The sequence below is a fragment of the Python bivittatus genome, unplaced genomic scaffold, assembly GCF_059951505.1.
Source record: "Python bivittatus isolate LINGU-HERP-01145 unplaced genomic scaffold, Pbiv_v1 ctg000080_np1212, whole genome shotgun sequence".
In the NCBI taxonomy this organism is placed as follows: domain Eukaryota; kingdom Metazoa; phylum Chordata; class Lepidosauria; order Squamata; family Pythonidae; genus Python; species Python bivittatus.
In genome coordinates this window covers 66,240,774-66,262,020 of record NW_028277035.1, presented here as the reverse complement: position 1 = coordinate 66,262,020, position 21,247 = coordinate 66,240,774, and the positions used below count along the sequence as shown (strand labels likewise).

Here is a 21,247-nt window from a genome sequence, read left to right as displayed (position 1 = left end):
CCCGGAGGGGGCCATCCACCCGTGCGCCTACGCCTCCCGCAAATTCACCGAGACGGAGAGGAGGTGGATGGTGTGGGAGAAAGAGGCGTACGCGGTCAAGTGGGCGCTGGCCACGTGGAGGCATCTACTGGAGGGGGCAACTGAACCGTTCGAGGTGTGGACGGACCATAAGAACCTCGAGGCCCTGAAGACCCCGCGTAAGCTATCCCCCAAACAGGCACGGTGGTCCCAATACTTCGGGAGGTTCAGGTTCACACTGAAACACATCCCCGGGAAGCGCAACTTCTTAGCGGATGGACTGTCTCGCATGCCCCAACACGCCAGCCTACGGGAGGAGATCGTGGACTCCGTCATCCCCGCCAGCAGGCTGGCTGCAAAGGCGGTGACCCGAAGCCAGACCAAGGGGGAGCGACGGGACGCGGCGTCTGAAGTAAGGCAAGGGTTCGCGGAGGCAGCGGAGCGGGACGGTTGGCTCAAGCAGAACCGAGAGGCGCTAACCGGCCAAGAGGGGTTGTGGTGGCACGAAGGAAAGCTGTACGTGCCCGAGGGTTGCCGACGGGAGGTCATGGAGAGAGCCCACGACAGCCGGAGCGCGGGGCATTACGGCTTCGTAAAGACACTCCACTTAATCCGGCGGCAGTTTTGGTGGCCCACGCTCCGGAAGGACGTGGAGGCGTACTCGGGGGTTGCCCGGTGTGCGCAACGGCGAAAGGAGCCAAAGGCAAACCTAGAGGCCTACTCCAGCCGGTAGCGGAACCCGACGGCCCTTGGCAAGAGGTCGCCATGGACTTCATAGTGGAGCTCCCGGAGAGTAAGGGGAAGACCGCCATTTGGGTGGTCACGGACTTATTCTCCAAACAAGCGCACTTTGTAGCGTGCCGGCGAGTCCCCACGGCCGAGGGGCTGGCGAAACTGTTCGTGCAACATGTCTACCGACTCCACGGCGCACCTCGACGTATCGTCAGCGATCGGGGCGGCAACTTCATCGCGCGGTTCTGGCGGGAGTTCCTGAAGCGGGTGGGGACGAAACAAGCCCTATCCTCCGCGGCGCACCCGCAGACGGACGGAGCCACGGAACGCCTGAACGGGGGCTCGAACAGTACCTGCGCTGCTACGTGGGGCACCAACAGGACGATTGGGCGGAGCTACTACCATTCGCGGAGGTGGCATACAACAACGCCGTCCACAAGAGCACCGGGTTCTCTCCGTTCAAAGTAGCCACCGGGAGAGAATTCGTCCCCATGCCGGAGCTGCCTCAGCCGGAATCCCAGATCAACTCCCTGGACGCCTGGTTCGCCCAAATCGACGAGACCCGGCGAGCGGCGCACGCGGCATTGCAAAGAGCCAAAGCCGACTACAAGAAGCACGCGGACCGCAAGAGGCTCCCCGAGGAAAAGTGGAAAGTGGGGGACCAGGTGTATCTGTCAACCAAAAACCTAAAGACGCACCAGGCATCGAAAAAACTCAGCCCGAGGTTTGTGGGGCCGTTCCCCATTTCGGAGATCATCAATCCGGTGACCGTCAGGCTGACGCTCCCGAAAAGCCTCGGGAAGATCCACCCGGTGTTCCATTGCAGCCTGCTAAAGTTGCACCAGCCGGGGAACGCCTGGCACAAGGCGGAGGGAGTACCACCACCCATCATGGTCGGGGGGGAGCAGCATTTCGAAATCAACCGGATACTGGACGCCCGGAGGCACAAGGGGCAGACCCAGCTCCTAGTGCAATGGAAACATTTCCCCAAGTCCCACAGCGAATGGGTGAGTAAAACCCACATAAGGGCGCCGGACCTAGTGCGGGACTTTTACAGTAAATACCCCGGGAAGCCGAAATAGGACCGAGGGGGGGAGTTGTCGTCAGGGGGGCGGCATGTCAGGTTCGGTCAGCACGAGGTTTCAGGGAAGTACGGGGCTGCAGGGAAGCTCGCAACCAGACCACGCGGAATCCACCGGCGGTAGCTAGCGGGGAAAAGAGGAACCGAAAGCGCCGCTAATTAACAAGCCACCTGCGGCCAGCTAAACAGGAAAACCGCAGCGGAAGCTTTTAATTACGAACTGATAACGGCGCGAGCAAGCAAGGAAGGGGCCGCAGGGCAGCGAAACAAGATCGCAACGCAGCACAGAACCCGCGGTCTGCACGTAGCAGGGAGGGGCCAACCCAGCCGGAGGGGGACTGGCAATCAAGGACAATGGACTCTGACCGACCCTGCCATCATGAACGATCAGGGGGGACATTGGGGGGCCTAATAGCCCACAGCCGCAACGCGATCACGAGGCGGGAAAAAGCGCGGGAAGGGGGGAATATAACAAGTGATGCAATTGTACCAAGCCAGTCCTGGCTTTGCTTGTGACTACTACGTTACGCATGAGTAAACCTTCTTTGTGAACCACACGTGTCACGAGAGTTTCTCTGTCGAACGGGGCAAATCTCACAACTGGCACACGTAGATATTTCTTTTGAAAGCCAGTTCAAACATGGTGACACAGTTCTTTCATAGCATGGCATCATTTCATAATGCTTAGAGGAGAGGCCTGCATATGGAACTTCTCCTGCAGTTGCCCCCAAGTTTGAATGGTTCAGAAATCATCTGGAGGAAGCAGGGAAGACACTTGGACTGCAGGGAGAAAGTGAAGAATTGGCAACTCCTCTGCATCAGCAGAAACTTTCTCATGCAACCGGATGCAATCATGTTCATGGGCAAATTCCAGTTATCACTCCATGCCCCATGACTACTGCACCTGTCTATATGCTGATCCTGGCCAACCTACCAGTGGTGAAATCATCTCCAGATTACTACATAACATTTTTCTAATGGAGCACCGAATGGCTCTTTCTGTCCTATGGCCTGCCTGAAAGGCTATAACCTCTGCCATCATAGCAAATGAATCTATTAGCCAGGATAATGACCTCTAACAAGGGGAATATAAAGGCCTTCAAACGAGGCCTTTGTGTTTAAATCACAGTGTTAGAAGAGAAAGAGTCATTTGAGTCACAGAAGTGATATGAAATAATGCATTAACAGCCTTTTTTTAATTCCCAGTTTGGTGGAGAGATCAAATGGAGCATGTGCTTCAGTGAAATAGCTCCAAATGAACCACAGCCAAATGGATGTCAAGGAAGTTAAAAGGGGGGAAGGAGGGGGAGAGAGAGAGAGAGAAAAAGAGAGAGAGAAAGCAAAGGATTGAAAAGTTTAATTCTAGACTCCTGCTGTGTGAAATGGGATGAGCGTTATTCAGTTGCAGACTTGCAACCTGTTCTGACTTACCCTTTAGGACCAAACTACACATGGCTTTAAGTGGCACTATTAACTATCACATTCTTGGGTTTGGAAAATTAAATTCCAAGTGGTTAGAATGGTATGGGCTACCAGATTTGGATGGCAAAAATCCCAATGACCACCAGATGGCAGCAAATGGCTAGAGCTTTTGGTATTTCTTTGCTGCCATTGAATGGTTGTCCAGATTTTTGCAGCCACCAACTGGTAGGGTCTATTTGATAATAATTAATGACTTGCTGAATTAAATTAATCAAAATTAAATAAAATAATTAATTTAAGATGAACTGAGATTAGTAAGGTCTTCTAAAGATTTTGAGAGACCCAAGGCCAAAATATCCATTTGAATTTCCTCCACTGTTCATTTGTTTTCCATGGCAGCCCAATAAACAGCACTTTGTGAAACACCTTTGAGAAGTTTAAGTATTTAGTTTACTGTTTGGAGAGAAGTTATTAAGCCACGTGATAATTCCCGATACGTGCCCATGTTTTCCAGGTGTGAGACTCTGGGCAAGTACTTCCATTTCCCCTCCACCAAAAAAAGCCTGGAGGTTAATGAATGGAACTACTGGGTATAAGAAAGGGAGGCTTAAGTTTTCCTTTCACAGATGCAATCCTGGTGAAATTCATCTCCACCAATTCAACAAAGAAAAAAGCCGTCCCGCTTATAAGTCATGCTTGACTCCTGGTGACTACATGAACATGTCTATTCAGTTTTCTTAGTGGCAAAATGAAAGCAGTTTGCTATCGCCTTCTTCCAGACGTATGATTTGCCAACTTGCCTACAGACCTGGGATTTCCTGGGTGGTCTCCATCCAAGTACTAACCAAATCTGAGCTTGCTTAGTTTTGAGGACTGTACAGCACTTTAGAGCCAAAGGATAAAAGGAGCTGTTTCAGAGCACTCAGGGGCACTCATGCAGCATCTGTCTGCAACTGCTTTCAGCTATATCTTTTCCTAGGATCATGAGGCTACCTTCTGCAGCTGCAGTATGGGAGTTGGACTAGAATACCTCCAAAGTCCCTTCCAACCTTATGATTCTATGATCCTGGGAAAAAAGTGTTTGTTTTAAGGAATCGCCAAGAGGTGTCAGATGCATGACCATGGGACTCTGACTAGAGCCCTGTAACTTTTTGCAGATCAGTCAGACTTCATTAGGTGCTGTCACCTAGTGTAGCAAAAATTAGCATTGACACTAATACTAATGCTTTGCAGGGCAATGAGTTTCACCAACTTTGCATCTGGACAGGAAAGGTTTAAGCCTTCCCTTCCTGAAAACTCATAATTTCTCTCCCCACATATTCTGTGCTCAGTTTATTTCACTTTTCAAAGCCTACAACATGACCACCAATTCATTACCAAAATCATTTGGATATATTGCTGGTTTATAGAAGGCTACAGTGGAGTTATGCAGTTATAAGAACTCCCACTGCTAATTAGATACTCCTGTGGACAGAATAGGTGGAGGGAGTTGATTTTCCTTCATCCCTCCTTCTCCTTTCCTTTGTGAACTCTCAACTTTCCAAAGCATGAAAGGCAGGGAGAAACATTTTCTCTCCCCCTGCTCCTGCCATCTACAGTATGGTCCAGTTAAGCAGAATCACAGCACACATAAATCTACATAGACCTTACTCAGATAATATCAAGACCCAAACAATATCAAGATACAGTCTTTCTGTGGGTGGACTGTACATTTTTTTAATGAAAGGGCTCCACCTCACTTGCTGCTAACTGCTTTTACAAGATGCATCCTCATGACATCATCTTCATCTCATCCTCAGCCCACGTTGGAGGCAGTTTTGTCTCTAGATATTCTCATGTCAAAATAGCATTTTGCCTCTTCTCTGTCACTGTTTCTTTGTATGAAAGACCTACAATGCTCCTCTGAGGAGGCAGTTGATTTTTCTGGGATCTGATCAGCTTCCACTGGCCATTTTAGATGGCTTTAGAGATTCTCTTCCCCTCCAGTCCCTGGGATGCTGTCTTCCAGTCCCATTCTGCTTTTGCAGCAGGGTAATTCAGTTCCTTTGACCTTGATTCTACCCTAGACTGAACAGCCATCTCTCCTCACTTCTCCCATTGCCCCACCATATCTGGCAGCAGATCCACAAGCTGCTAAGTCTAAGTAATATGATAAAAGTGGGGAGCCAACTTTTTCACCAGGAAGTCTATGAACACAGGGGGTTGAGCCATCCAATCAGCTCCTTCCAACCAATACCTGACAGCCAGCTCAAGAAGAGGCAGACCAGGACTGTTAAGATGCAATTAAGAGGAAGAATCCTCTTAATTGCACAGCACCCACAGCTCTGGTCAGGTGTTTGGGTGGCTCCTTTTAAATATGGCTTTAATGCTCTTTCAGAAGCATTAATGTTTTTAAAAATAGAACAGTTCTGAACATACTGATTCTACTGGAGAATAAATCCAGATGATCTGGTGCAAATTAGATGAGGTGCATACCAGTATCTTTCAAGAAAGTTTGGTCATGGCTAACCCATATATGAGGAACAGAGAGACAAGTGAAACTGGATGGGGACTGCTCCAATTTCATGTGCTGTTGAATAATAGACATTAAAAGTGTTTCACCAAAGTAGAGCAGGTATGACTAGGCCACCGCATCAGAACAAGGTGAGAACCCCTTATTGAATGAAGGCTTTGAAACAGCAACACTTAAATGCCTGGAAGTCACATAAATGTGGTAGCTAGATCAAGAGATCAAATGGATGAGTAGCTGTTCACATGCCCTTGACACTGCACACTTCTAACAGGTTTCAGTAAGTGTAGCAATAACCCAGTTTACTGCCCAGCAAAATAAGGATACTAAATCAGTGATGTTCCATCAGGAAGAGCAAAGAATAATTTTTTCCCTTTTGAACGTCTGATCTCAGAAGCTAGTTGGGAGATGGAAGCTCTTTTCAAGGCCTGAGATGGCGTCCTGTGGATAGTTGTGTAATTCTTCAGTATTAGGGGCCTCACATGGCCCTTTGCTATGGCTATATTCTTCTCATGTTCTCTAAAAGAAAAGAAACAATTGCACGGTTTCATGTTAAATATAGTGATAAGTAGTGAGAGTCAGAACTTCAACTAACCCTGTCCTCAGCAAGTTAAGAGTTTGGGGGGGCGCATTGTTTGTTTAACAACAACAACAGTAACAACAAAACCACTCTGGCTGCCAGAGAGCTAGAATCTGATGGCAAACATGTTTTTTAGGAAATTAAAGGCTGAAACACAATTCATGTATTTGCCTGTGCACAGAGACAGATGCAAAGGGCAAACTGATACAGGGACATGCGTATAGCATCTCCTGGAAATACTTTAAAGCAGCTATGTGTTTTCCTCAACTTGCATTGCTGTACTCTACAGCTGATACACAATTATGGGAAAAATGGATTGGGTTAAGGTACTCCCAATGGATGCTATATGCACACCCTACATGATCCAAATCTTTTTCTGCCTTTGAATCTGGATTGCTACATGATCCTATTTTTTAATGTCTGAGGCACAAGCTATAATCCCATGAATACAATTAATATGTTTTAAAGACAAGTATTGTCAGGTTCAGCCCAAAGAACTCCACGAGACAGTGCAGAGACAGTTCTGTTGCGTTTATTAGCTTCCACCTCAAGACAGAAATCTCTCCAGACTGAATCTAACTTCCCAAGCCAGCAAGCCCAAACACCGTGAATTTCTTAGGGTGGTCCCAGTCTCATCTTCTTAAACTTCCCACGCTCCTGTTGGGGGCTAAGGGAATGCTTATCTCCCCGAGTGCGGCCTTCATCCAACCATTCCTTCATAGGTATGGAAGTTGCATATATAATTACATACATAAATTAGATTATTAGTGTTTACAAATATATGATTTCACCATACTCTATTTTTGCATGAGATGGCATACTTATTTCCCTATCTGTAATTGTGGTAAAACTGACACTATGTGTCAGCACAGAAAGGAAAAGAAAAGAAAGAGCATTTGTTACTTGATCAGAAACTGGAAATACCAAAAAAAAAAAAAAAGGTGCAGTATTAATTTCTCCTTGATTTTGACAGTCATAGAAAATGGAGATTAAGTAGAAATTCTCCCCTAACACGCATCATCCCCAGAGCAATAAACCGTTATTAGTGAAATGTGATAGTAATTGGAAAGAGAGAGAGGGCATTTCCATATTGCATCATCTCTATTCCCCAGTCCCTTGGAAACAAGTCAGAAACATCTGTGATCATTCCCATTTCTGCAGATCTCAGAATTGAAAGGTGAGCCAATCGATACTATCCCTCCAGCTGAAAAATACAGGAAGGCAAAAAATTATTCTGCCCCAGTCATCTGCAAGTCCTGGAGGGGAAGCAAAAAAAAATGGTCTGCACCCTATCTCCATGCAAACAAGAAAGTGAGGTTCTAATGTATTCTTTTATCCCAAAGTTTCCAATATCAGCCTCATCTGGATGGATGGTACAAGCAGAAGTCCCCCCATTGTGCAGTTGTAATTCCTTATGTTTCTATTTTAAAGCCCCTGTAGGCTGTGACAATAACAGGATAGCATGCCGGCAATTTCGCAACCCAATGCTTTTCTTAATATCTTTTCCTAATGATTGCAAGGTATGTGATAGCTAAAAAGGGAGTTGTTGTTTAGTCATTAAGTCGTGTCCGACTCTTCGTGACCCCATGAACCATATTGCGCCAGGCCTTCCTGTCCTTCACTGCCTCCCTGAGTTTGCTCAGTTTCATGCTCATTGCTTCAGTGATGCTATCTAACCATCTCATCCTCTGCCGTCCTCTTCTCCTTTTGCCTTCAATCTTTCCCAGCATCAGGGTCTTCTCCAAAGAGATCTCTCTTCGCATTAGGTGACCAAAATATCTGAGCTTGAGCTTCATTATTGATCCTTCCAATGAGCAATCAGGGTTGATTTCCTTTAAGATTGACTGGTTTGACCTCCTAGCAGTCCAGGGGACTCTCAAGAGTCTTCTCCAGCACCACAGTTCAAAGGCATCAATTCTTCGGCGCTCGGCCTTTTTTATGGTCCAGCTCTCACAGCCATACATTACTACTGGAAAAACCATAGCTTTGACTATGCGGATCTTTGTCGGCAAGGTGACGTCTCTGCTTTTTAAAATGCTATCTAGGCTTGCCATAGCTTTCCTCCCAAGGAGCAAGCGTCTTTTAATTTCATGGCTGCAGTCTCCATCTGCGGTGATCTTGGAGCCCAAATAAATGAAGTCTGTTACTGCTTCCATTTCTACCCCTTCTATTTGCCAGGAATTGATGGGTCCAGATGCCATGATCTTAGTTTTTTTAATGTTGAGTTTCAAGCCAGCTTTTGCACTCTCCTCTTTCACCCTCATCAAGAGGCTCTTTAGTTCTTCTTCACTTTCTGCCATTAGGGTGGTATCGTCCGCATATCTGAGGTTGTTGATGATTCTCCCTGCAATCTTAATTCCGGCTTGTGATTCTTCCAGCCTGGCATTTCTCATGATGTACTCTGCATATAGGTTAAATAAGCAGGGTGACAGTATACAGCCTTGTCGTACACCTTTCCCTATTTTGAACCAATCGGTTGTTCCATGACCGGTTCTAACTGTTGCTTCTTGGCCCGCATACAGATTTCTCAGGAGACAGGTAAGGTGGTCTGGTATTCCCATCTCTTTAAGAATTTGCCACAGTTTGTTGTGATCCACACAATCAAAGGCTTTTGCATAGTCAATGAAGCAGAAGTAGATATTTTTCTGGAACTCTCGTGCTTTCTCCATGATCCAGCGAATGTTGGCGATTTGATCTCTAGTTCCTCTGCCTCTTCGAAACCCAGCTTGTACATCCGGTAGTTCTCGGTTCATGTATTGCTGAAGCCTAGCTTGTAGGATTTTGAGCATAACCTTGCTAGCATGTGAAATGAGTGCAATTGTGCGATAGTTTGAGCATTCTTTGGCGTTGCCCTTCTTTGGAATTGGAACGTAAACTGACCTTTTCCAATCCCGTGGCCACTGTTGCGTTTTCCAAACTTGCTGGCATATTGAGTGCAGCACTTTAACACCATCATCTTTTAGTATTTTAAATAACTCAGCTGGAATACTGTCATCTCCACTAGCTTTGTTGTTAGCAATGCTTCCTAAGGCCCGCTTGACTTCACTCTCTAGGATGTCTGGCTCAAGGTCAGTGATCACACCAGCGTGGACATCAGGGACATTAAGATCTTTCTTGTATAGTTCTTCTGTGTATTCTTGCCACCTCTTCTTAATCTCTTCTGCTTCTGTTAGGTCCCTGCCTTTTTTGTCCTTTATCATGCCCATCTTTGCACTAAAGGTTCCTTTCATATCTCCAATTTTCTTGTAGAGATCTCTAGTCTTCCCCATTCTATTGTTTTCCTCAATTTCTTTGCATTGTTCATTTAAGAAGGCCTTCTTATCTCTCCTGGCTATTCTCTGGAAATCTGCATTCAGTTGCTTATATCTTTCCCTTTCACCCTTGCTTTTCGCATTCCTTCTTTCCACAGCTATTTGTAAAGCCTCATCAGACAGCCATTTTGCTTTCTTGCATTTCTTTTTCTTTGGGATGGTTTTAGTTGCTGCCTCCTGTACAATGTTACGGACCTCCGTCCATAGTTCTTCAGGCACTGTGTCTACCAAATCTAATCCTCTAAATCTATTCATCACCTTCACTGTGTACTCACAAGGAATATGATCTAAGTCATACCTGAGTGGTCTAGTGGTTTTCCCTACATTCTTCAATTTAAGCCTAAATTTTGCAGTAAGAAGCTCATGATCTGAGCCACAGTCAGCTCCTGGTCTTGTTTTTGCTGTCTGTATAGAGCTTCTCCATCTTTGGCTGCAAAGTATATAATCAATCTGGTTTCGGTATTGACCATCTGGTGATGTCCATGTGTAGAGTCGTCTCTTGTGTTGTTGGAAAAGAGTGTTTGCTATGACTAGCTTGTTCTCTTGACAGAACTCTATTAGCCTTTGCCCTGCTTCATTTTGTACTCCAAGGCCAAATTTGCCTGTTATTCCGATTACTCCTTGACTTCCTACTTTAGCATTCCAATCCCCTATGATGAAAAGGACATCTTTTTGGTGCTAGTTCTAGAAGGTGTTGTAGGTCTTCATAGAAGCGGTCAACGTCAGCTTCTTCAGCATCAGTGGTTGGGGCATAGACTTGGATGACTGTGATATTGAATGGTTTGCCTTGGATACGCACTGAGATCATTCTGTCGTTTTTGAGGTTGTACCCCATTACTGCCTTTCCCACTCTCTTATTCACTATGAGTGCAACTCCATTTCTTCTAAGGGTTTCTTGCCCACAGTAGTAGATATAATGGTCACCCGAATTAAATTCACCCATTCCCGTCCATTTCAGTTCGCTGATTCCCAAGATGTCAACGTTCAATCTTGTCATCTCATGTTTGACCACATCCAGCTTGCCTTGGTTCATAGATCTTACATTCCAGGTACCTATACAATATTGTTCTTTACAGCATCGGACCTTCTTTTCGCTTCCAGATACATCCACAGCTGAACGTCCTTTCGGCTTTGGCCCAGCCGCTTCACTCTTTCTGGAGCTACTTGGAAATGCCCTCCGCTCTTCCCCAGTAGCATATTGGACACCTTCCGACCTGAGGGGCTCATCTTCTGGCATCATATCTTTTAGCCTTTTAACATTGTCCATGGGGTTTTCTTGGCAAGGATACTGGAGTGGGTTGCCATTTCCTTCTCCAGTGGACCACATTTTGTCAGAACTCTCTGTCATGACCTGTCCGTCTTGGGTGGCCCTGCACGGTATAGCTCATGGCTTCACTGAGTTACGCAAGCCCCTTCGCCACGACAAGGCAGTGATCCATGAAGGGGAAAAAGGGAGAGATCACTCTAAACCAGTGTTTCTCAACCTTGGGAACATTAAGCTGTATGGACTTCAACTCCCAGAATCCCCCAGCCAGCCATGCTGGCTGGGAATTCTGGGAGTTGAAGTCCACACTTCTTAATGTTCCCTAGGTTCAGAAACACTGCTCTAAACCAATATTTGAGAGACTGAGATCACAACTCAGCAGATTCCAGAGGCCATCTGAAATTTCTCAGCAATTATTGCAAGAGATTAAGGGTGAAAATGATATCAGGAAGCCTCTGAGAGGTAAACGGCTTCTATTGCCATCTTTAAATGCCTTCCAATCATTTAAAAGGACTTGAAATCACATTTCTGAGGCCATTATATAGGACTTGAAAATGTTTTAAGAGTTGGAATGGGGTATGAGGTGTTTGGGAGGAAAACTGCTCTCACTTCGACCCCTAAAACTTCCCATCTGCCCAAACATGGCCCTAAACTTCCATTTTCAGACTGATTTGGGGCTGTATGTATGTATTTACTACTGCAATCAAATATACTTTCTGCTGTGTTTATCGGGGATGAGTATTTGACAGTCCACCTCTCAGAGGCCTTGCGCTCTGTTCACACGTCAATCATTTCTGCTAAGTGCCAAAACAAGAGCTGACATTAAGGTGAAAAAGGACTTTTTAAAAATGTACTTTAAAGATAGTCTCCTGCTCCCATCCCATCCTTACTTCTGAATTTAGCCATTTTGTTGACAAAACTGAGTTGCTCATTCTTTAGGGCTGGGAGATGCACGTGGGCCACAGACTCCCCAGTCCTGTTCTCAGAACTGATTTTGCAGAAAAAGAACTACAAACAGTATGTTGTATGAGTATGGAGACAGTACTGTGGCAATAAAAATCCCCTTTGCCCCTCTACCTAAAAGAATGAGAAAGGAAAAGAAATCACCATCACGTGCAGTCATGTGAAAATGCCAGTACACCCCACAGAAATGTTTCAACATATTTCAACATACAGATATTTGATCTTCATTTTAACAATGTTGATAGATGAAGGGGATATTATAAATATCACACACCATTTACATTTTGTAGTACATTGTGTAATTTAAATAAACATACATTCAAATTTTGCATGTGGAAAAAGTACACCCCTACACTGATCGCTACCTGAAGTAGCTAAAATTAGAATCAGGTGTACCAGATCAGATGCAAATGATTAGAACAGTGTTTCTCAACCTTGGCAATTTTAAGATGAGTGGACCTCAACTCCCAGAATTCCCCAGATAGCATAGAATTCTGGGAAGTGAAGTCCATACATCTTAAAGTTGCTAAGGTTGAGAAACACTGGATTAGAACATTGTTAGAGAGGATCTGGGAGGAACCTGCTTCATTGAAACCTCAAACATTTAATTAGATTTGCTCTTTGCTGTTGTACCAGATAGGACAAGGCAATATACTTCCACAGCTATCTGTAGGCATATCTGAAAGAAAGTGGCCTTGTTTGTTTGTTTTCTTCCTAGTAATAGGGATGGTCTCTAGGCCAGGTCATCCTTGCTCCAGGCCCTGATGAAACATATTGTTTTATCATATAATATATTATATAACGTATAAATGTTATAACCCTGTTGCTGGGCAGTGTGATTTGTCCACGTGTTCTTTCACTGTATGTTTCTCTCTAAGCATTTCTCTGCATTCAGATATGCTGCCTACCCCAACTGGCATTTCCATATAGTATTGCCTCATGGATGGTGCCCACTGTGTCAGTTTAGGTACCAAATCATTATAGAACTGAGGCAGTTCTATGAGCCTGCAGAATGCGAAAGCAGCTGATGCTATTTGTTGTTAGAAATAATACGTCTTCTGTCCTAAGCGTTTGAAAAAGCTCACATAAGATGGCAGATGTCACGGAGCTTCTCCCTAGCTTCAGGACATGGGTCAAATTTGTCAGATAAAAGTGACTCTTTGTCTTGACCAGTGCTGCTGCTACCACCTTTGATTTTAAGCAGACCTGTAAAAGTATATTGAGAAATATAGATGAAAAAAATAGCTCCTCAAAGCCATTCTCTAAATACATCAAGAAAAAAAAGAACTGTCACTTAATACTTTTTTCTATCAAGCCTTTGTCAGATTTGGTTGAGTAACCAAACATACTCTAAAAAGATTTGAAGGAAGAAACAGGTAACAGAGTTAACAGAGCTTGGTTTGCTTAAACAATAAGCAATAAATTATTCTATTTATTAAATATTCTAATTTATTAGAACTTTAAATTTTCTACTTGTAAAAATCATATTTAGTAACTTTTCAGGTTAATCCGTGGCTGCTGAGGATGTTCACAGGGGCATATGAAGGGGGTTCAACAGTATCAAAATGTCAGGTGCAACCAAGCAATCAAAGCACTATTTTAATGTCCATGGGATGCATGTGATACATGTTAAAAATGGGAGTAGTTTCAATCACTCACTTGCACCTGCTATTTTGATGTCATTGACATCCCCCCCCCCCCCCACATGGATCCCACTGAATACTTGGTCTTCAGCAGTGTGATTTGGGGGCTGGTGAAGTGCTCTCCAAAGCCTTTGACCCTAAAGATTATCTGTGCATCTGCAACTTCCCAGATAATGTTAATGCTTCCTTTTTTGTGGCTCTGTTTTGCTTACAACCCTGTTGGTGCAAACTCACTGAATGTGCTATTACATAGAATAGCAGGTATTAATTATGACATGACAGCAGTCAAAAGCTATTTCTCTACGCATTTATCTTGAATACATGTAAAAAATGGCATCTGGATATCTGGCCTGGATCTCTCTTATTCCACCTCTTCCCATTCTGAGTCCTGTATTATATTTACCATTCAGCAATGCTTGCAGTAGTTCCTACCTGAGCTCTTTTGCGGCTGGCCTTCTTTGAATGTCAATGAAAAGCAAAGACAGGACAATGACATTTGCTGTATGAGTTGGGTGGTGGAAGTTATAGGAATTGCTGGCATTGCTGGGATCACGCCACGTCCTGCTGAAGTAAAGCAGAAAAGAAACTGGATTTTATGGCATTATTGCAAAATAGATTATTTTTGAAATAAAAAGTGTATTGTCTCAGTGATGAAAAAAGAAAGGAAGAAATCCAGAAAAGGACGTGTTTGATTCCTAAATTCATAGGAATGCTTCAGGAAATCCCAAATGACTCTTTTACTAAATATATGGTTTAAACAGGTGACCCAAAAGATTAGTCAGATTGGCATTGATCCTGATGATCTGTTTTCCAGGGGAATGACATCAGCAAGATGATGGGATAATTGAGTACAGGAATTCATGGCAAAAGCCAAAGTGCTGAGTTTATCTATAACTTTCGGAATTAATTACAGATGTACTTTTCAGCTCCGTAAATATCTTAATAATTTATACTTAAGTAAATACAGAATAGCCTTTTCAAAAGCCAGATTAAATGTGTTGTCATCAAATATGCTCTATGGTAGATTTCAAAAAACCCCATCTCTCAAAGATTCTGTCCCCATAATGATATTGATCTTGAAATGGCGGATCATATTTTATTGTATTGTGAATTTTGTAAGAGTCTTCAGTAGGAAGTTATCGGGCCTATTTTAAAATCAAAACCAGGAAGAGATACTTCTGATTATGTTAAAATTTTACTTGTAGATGAAGATCCTAAAATTACAGAGGCAATAGCCAGATTTTTAACTCTGGGTATAAAAGCAAGGTTTTTAGCAGCACATCAATGAGCTGGGTTTTAAGTGTGTTATGTAATATTTACTAAATATTTTACTTGTTAAACCATTTTATCTAATGCCAAATTTTACACTGTATTTGTTACTTGCTATTTGGGCCTTTTGGCCATAAATAAATTTAACATTAATAAATTCATAAGAAGTGGCTTCAATCTGTATTCTTTCCAAGTGGTTCATGAGCAGTCACTGAAGTGTGTTCTAGTCTGCAATCCTGATTATAATTTTAAAAAAATCATATTTCAATAGGAATGACTCATGAGCAGCTGTATCCAAAACAGTAATGCCTGTCTGTTCTATCTGTTTCAAAACTAGGAGTATAAAACAAATTCTGGCATGGATCCTCTTGGAAGTGAACTTGGGTGCTTTGTCCTCATTCGATTCATGCCAGGATGACAATCTGTGAAAAAGGAGCCAAGCTAGCATACCTCTTTTGCTTTTAAAAACATTAAAGTAACTTTTTAAAATGAATGAAGTGGCAAAGAAACTTGCATATTTCTTTCCTTTTGATTAGAAAATGCCCCATTCTCTCAGTCATATGGGCTCTTTGTCCAGAAGTAGCATCTTCTTCAGCATTTCATAGAACTAAGGAACACTGCATGGTCATTTGCTCATTCCAGGAAGTGCTGTAAGAGAAGCAGCTTCTAGACCACTGTTTCTCAACCTTGCCAAAGTTAAGAAGTGTGGATTTCAACTCCCAGAATTCCCTGGCTAGCATGCTGGCTGGGGAATTCTAGGAGTTGAAGTCCACACTTCTTAATATTGACAGGGTGAAAAACACTGGTCTAGACAACAAACCCCACCCTGCAGACACTATTAGAATGAAATAATAATAATAGGGTCAGAGTACAGAATATATAAAATGCAAGCCATTCAGCTTCTCTTCTATTTTTACTTATTCTAATATAGAGGATCCTGATTCTGATCATTATGCAGGGGGAGGGGTAAACATTCTAAACCTTCCTGCTAGTCCTTTTATTTGGCAAAAAAGTTCATCCATTTTCCACCCAGATTCAGTTTAAAAAAGTCCTTTGCAACTAAATAGAAATACTAAATATTAGAATTAAGGGGCATTATGGTTATTTTTAGGATCATTATCATCACTATCATCATCATTTTATTCTGATTCGAGGAATTTGTTCTAAGAAACAGAAATCAACTGAGCTCATAGCCTGACCGAATTCTAGAAATCCAGAAATCCAACCCAGATTCCTTCATTTCTGCAGTATCAGATTTCTTTTGCAGGGCAAAAGGGAGACTTTTTATTGTTAAACAATTGGGAAATGAGAAGTCCTTGCAGATTTCATTCATATCTCCCAGAAATCTGCTAGTGGATTCCAGTCTCCACAGCCTGGTAATATATGGGTTCTCTTAACAGTTCTTCAGGATTTAGCCACTACTGTTGTGCTAACTTTTAGACCTAGGATAACAAAATGACTTTCAGTGCAATACTTACTCAGAAACAGCTCCTAGAGAATTCAGTGCTTACCTTCAAGTAAGTGGATAAAAGAGAGATTGCAATCTTAAGGTTATATTGTAGATTGCAATTTACAGTCCCTTACTTGGGTGTACTTTCCACTGAATTCAGTGAGATTGACTTCTCAGTAGACACATACAGAATGGCCAAGTCAGGCTACAGTTCTAGGTATAGTTAAATGGAAATGTGCCACTGACTTTGCAGAGATTTTTCTGAAAATACAGCCTAGGACTGCCCTTCAGAAAAGCACATTCTTCTTTGTGAAAATTTAATTCATATATTTTCAAAGATAGCATCCTCTGTCAGACAAAAGAATCAGGCACGTGGGTACTTTCAGAACCTGAGGAATTTGCCTTCAGACAGTGTATGATACTGTATTAAAATCTATGAATTACTCTGATGTAGAAATCAGCTTTCAGAATTCTTTGAGCTGGATTTTCAACTAAATTTGAAGGGGGTTGGATGCCATTTTGTCCAAACTCAGTACAAAAGAATTGAAATCTGAAGCATCTTAACAGAAAGCTTTCTGGCTTCTGCTTGAAGTGATATATATTACTCTAGAGCAAAAGTTCAGAGCCAAGGCAGCAGAATGAGGAAGAGGACTGCCAAATGTAAGGGAATTACAGAAAGGGAAATGAAACACATGGGAGTAGGGGAAAAAGAGATGGGAATTAGGCAGATATACAGTTATTAGATCCAGAGCTTAAAATGTGGCAACTAACCTCTGAGGAACAACTGGCAACACAGCTAAATAAAAGGTCCCAACACTCTGCTGCATTCACATATTATGCTAAAACATGATTTGTTTTAATCATGCTTTATTGAAAATAGTAACGCACAGGTATCTTTCTGTGTTCTTACTCCTTCTTCTGTTTAATCAGGGTTTAAAGAAAAACCTCAGGGGTATCACAGGTGAAAATGGCTTGGGAATTCCTGTGGAAGCGACTCTCCCCTTCCTAAGGGTCTCTTCCCAGGAGGTCCCTCCCGCACCTTGCATCCTGTCACCTGACCACTGCAGGCTGACAGCAGTAGTTTGGCAGGAATGAACCAAAATGGAGGCGGCCAGAAGAGGGAGCCCAGAGCCCACTAAAGGTTACTCATGTTCTCCGTGTGGCATGAGTGCAATACAGGTACGAGTTATTTGTGGGTTGCTTGAGGCAGAAATCAAACTTGGAAATGGATACTGGGCCTGCAACCGTTATTTCCCGAGTCTGATTCAGGGGAGATGGGACTTGCTAATACGGTCACAGAAAGAGGTATGCCAAATAGCGCCTTCTGCAAACTGGAAGGAAATAAAATGCCAGATATAAAAAGCTAAATCTTACCTATAAAATGGGGTGTCAGTCAAAGTACAAACCGAAAGAAGTATCCTATTACCGTGAGAATTTTTCTTTTTCACATGGGACACCACATTACCAGGGCAATCCTGCAAAAATGAGCCTGTGACGTGGCCTTTTTTTTTTTTAATTTTAGGCAACTATTCTGTTTACGAATAATTGCTTACCTCATTGTACTATTGGTATTCGTGATAAGCTCCAGCTTTAATGACAAGGCAGCCGCATGAAAATCTAAGGGGAAGGGAATGAAGCTATAGATAGAATCAAAGAAATGTGTATTGCTGTACTCTGTGTGCGTATGTGTGTGTGTGCATGTTAATCCAGTCTACGCTAACAAATAGATAAATCCATTAACCATGAAGAGATTTCGCCCCATTTGACATACCTATAAAAAATAGTTGGGTCAAATCTTCCAGAAAGCATGCATGTAGGGTGGGGTGGGCAGGGCCCGTGGTAGAAAAAAACCTACGCTCCCCTCATGCTAATCCTTCAAGTCTCTTCCTTCTTTAGACATGATGACTGCCTGATAGCCACACATAAACCAATCCTCCACGGATTCCCTTTAACTACCTCTTTAAAGCTATCTGCTACAAGGCAACCAAAATGAATTGCCTGTCTCTGAATTTACTTTAAAAGTGGGAAGAGAATTATTCTACTCAGGATTGTGGTAACACTGAGGAAGGTGGGGATTAACCTTTCCCTTCCAGTGCATTCTTAACTGCATTTCCTGCATTTGAAAGTGCTCCAAGGAAATGCTCCAAATTATCTTGTCTTTTCTCATCATCTAGGCCCTGGCAAAATCCATTGCACATTACGAGTGTTTATGTGAAGGATCATTAAAATGTCACCTGTCCTCAGCACTCAGACAATATAGCCTATTTCCTCTGTAGGGTATTTTGTAACCTCATTCTGCGCAACGTGCACCATCCTGAGTCTTTACTATCAATCGGGGTTCCTGCATCACTAGAGTGTCGCTTTCTGAGGAACAGAGCAAAGAACAGGCCAAGATACTTTAAAACAGATGACAGTAATAAGCTAATTGCATCTGCTACTCAGTTAAAGAACCAGAACTCTTCTGGAAGTGTTTAGGGAAGTCTTGATAGCATCTGCATGACTCATTTCCAACTTGACCCATGTCTCAAGTTTCTAGCAAGGAAAGTACATGAACTACAACAACAGGAACAGCAGACAATAATTTCCAGGGCTCCAAATGCGTGTGGCCACCGTTTCTTCCCTAACCTTTCCTCCTGGGTTCTCTCATAAATTCCGCTGCCTCTTCCCGGGATTTGGGGCTTAGCTGTTGACCACTTTCTAGGAATCGTTTTGCAATCTCTTCAGAGTTGGGACCTAAGAATGAAAGAATAACCATATATTCCAGTAAAAATTCAGTTTTATAAACAAAACTCTGCATGGAAAAGCATAATCAGCATAATGAGAGCCAGTTTGGCGTAGTGGTGAAGGCATTAGGCTAGAAAGCAGGAGACTGCGAGTTCTAGTCCTGCCTTAAGCATGAAAGCTGGTGGGTCAGTTGTTCTCTCAGCCCAACCCACCTCACAGGGGGGTTGTTGTGGGGAAAAGAAGAGATGGGAGTATAGGTATGTTTGCTGCCTTGAAATACATACATACATACAAATAAATAAATAGCAGGATAAAAATCTAATAATAATAATAATAGTTAGGATTAGTTTCAGAATAATCTATGGTTGCTTCAGGAAAGACCTGCTGTAGCATATTCACCAGTAATCCACAATTGTGAGAATTAAGAACTTGGTTTATTAAGAATGAAAAAGCACCAGTATTTGAACTTGAAGCAAGAAGTTATATTGTACTAGACACATACCCACTGAGATGAGCATGTGACACCTGTGCTTCAGGCCCTTCACTGGCTTGCCATTAGTTTCCGGGTGCAATTCAGGGTGCTGATGCTGACCTTTTAAAGCCCAACCTGGCTTGGCATTAAATACTTGCAAGATTGCCTCCTCCTCTCAGTTCAACTCACCCAACCTGGATGTCCCCAGAGAACCTGCTTGTGACGCCCAACTTTTGTGAGATAGAGGAGAGGGGCATAGGTGTGCTTTTTCTGTGACTGAGCCTACACAGACCACTCTCTAAAATGTGATGTGCCCCAGCTTTCCAGAAGCTATTAAAAATTGAGTTGTTTTGGAGAGCTTTGGGGGGATGTTTTGACACTATCAAACTGACTTACTGTGTAGTTTTTATATAGTTTTATAGTCTTTTTCTGTGGATGTTGTATTGTATTTCAGCTGATATGTGTGAACTACCAAGAGTCTTTCTGATTGTGGCAGATTACAAATCAGATGAGAGAGAGAGAGAGAGAGAGAGGATGGATGGATACAGAGTCTTTTAACACCTGATGCTTGGAAGCAGTTGTCTACAGGCAGTGAATGTATGATAGAGACTGTGATAGCAGGTCTTTCCCCTCATCATTTTCTACCATACAGCAAGACCATTCTGTGTGTGCAAGGACATCCGGGGCGGGGGGGGGGAGAATAAAAAAGATGCCAGCCATGAATTCATGATGGAAGATCCACCCCTTCAATTGAAGGGTTATCAGGGCAGGACTTTCATCATGTGGCCTTCATCCTGACTTTTTTAACCCTCTCCCACAGACACTCCTGTGAGCGTTGGCAGAGCTCTCTTCTACAGGGAGGAATCCAGCAAAGGCAGAGATTCCAAGTGCGGCCGGAAGAGGGTTTGTGCACAGGCACAGGGTAGGAACATGAAAGAACTTTCACAGGATAAATGAGTTGCCTTTCAGTGCAACTTTGGCCAGGCACATTTAAAGCAATTCCTTTGCAGCTGTCTGAAAGGAGGTGTTAAGTACAATAAACGCAGAAGATTGTTCCCATCATTATTTAATTCACAGTTAAGGAGGCTAAACTTTTCTGACATGGTTAGCCAGAATTAGGACTGTGTGAAATGTTTACTTGAATGTTCCTGGGTGGAGAATATGCTTTCAGAGAAGTGGGTTGAAATGTTCTTTGTTAAGCCTCTTATCTGCCCCATTTCTATTTTATTATCAGATTTTTTTTAATCCTACCTTTTATTTATTTATATGTATAAGTATATATAAAACTCAAGGCAGCAAACGTACCTAAGACTCCTGCCTCCTATTTTCCCCACAACAACCCTGTGAGGTGGGTTGGGCTGGGAGAAAGTGCCTGGCCCAAAGTCACCCAGCTAGCTTCCATGCCTAAGGCAAGCCTACAAGTCATACTCTCCCGGTTTCTAGGCCAGCACCTTAACTAACTGGCTCTCCTATATCTATGTTTCCGTGGGATTTTTCTTTTCTTTTTTTTTAACTTTCCCTAACTTAATCAAGGAATCATAGGTAACTGCAGGGAACAAAGGGAGGGGAGAAGGGATTGCAAATGATAAAACAAGCATTTTAACACAACCTTTGCCCCTTTTCTACCTGTGTTGTGGCATCATGTGCACAAGAGGTAAGGGGCAGAGTTTGCATTATGACACTCATGTTGTCATTCTGATGAAGCTGTATCAGATTTTGCAGACATTTCTGCAAGGAATCCCATAGTGGACATGATAATTACAAGATATGGTACAGTCAGATTTGGTTTTATAATAAGATTACTGAAGT

At 43.1% G+C, this 21,247-nt stretch overlaps 1 protein-coding gene across 1 annotated transcript in view; it reads right to left on the bottom strand.

Annotated features, from left to right (window-relative positions):
* The window catches only part of FAM194C (family with sequence similarity 149 member C), a 53,549-nt gene that overhangs the window by 31,109 nt on the left and 1,193 nt on the right, over positions 1-21,247 (bottom strand). Inside the window, exons 2-5 of the mRNA XM_088134693.1 lie at positions 18,868-18,975; positions 13,956-14,084; positions 12,966-13,086; positions 6,090-6,281 (exon numbers count right to left, since the gene is read on the bottom strand). Coding sequence (XP_087990819.1) covers positions 6,090-6,281; positions 12,966-13,086; positions 13,956-14,084; positions 18,868-18,975 — 550 coding nt within the window. The remainder of the gene's footprint in view (positions 1-6,089; positions 6,282-12,965; positions 13,087-13,955; positions 14,085-18,867; positions 18,976-21,247) is intronic.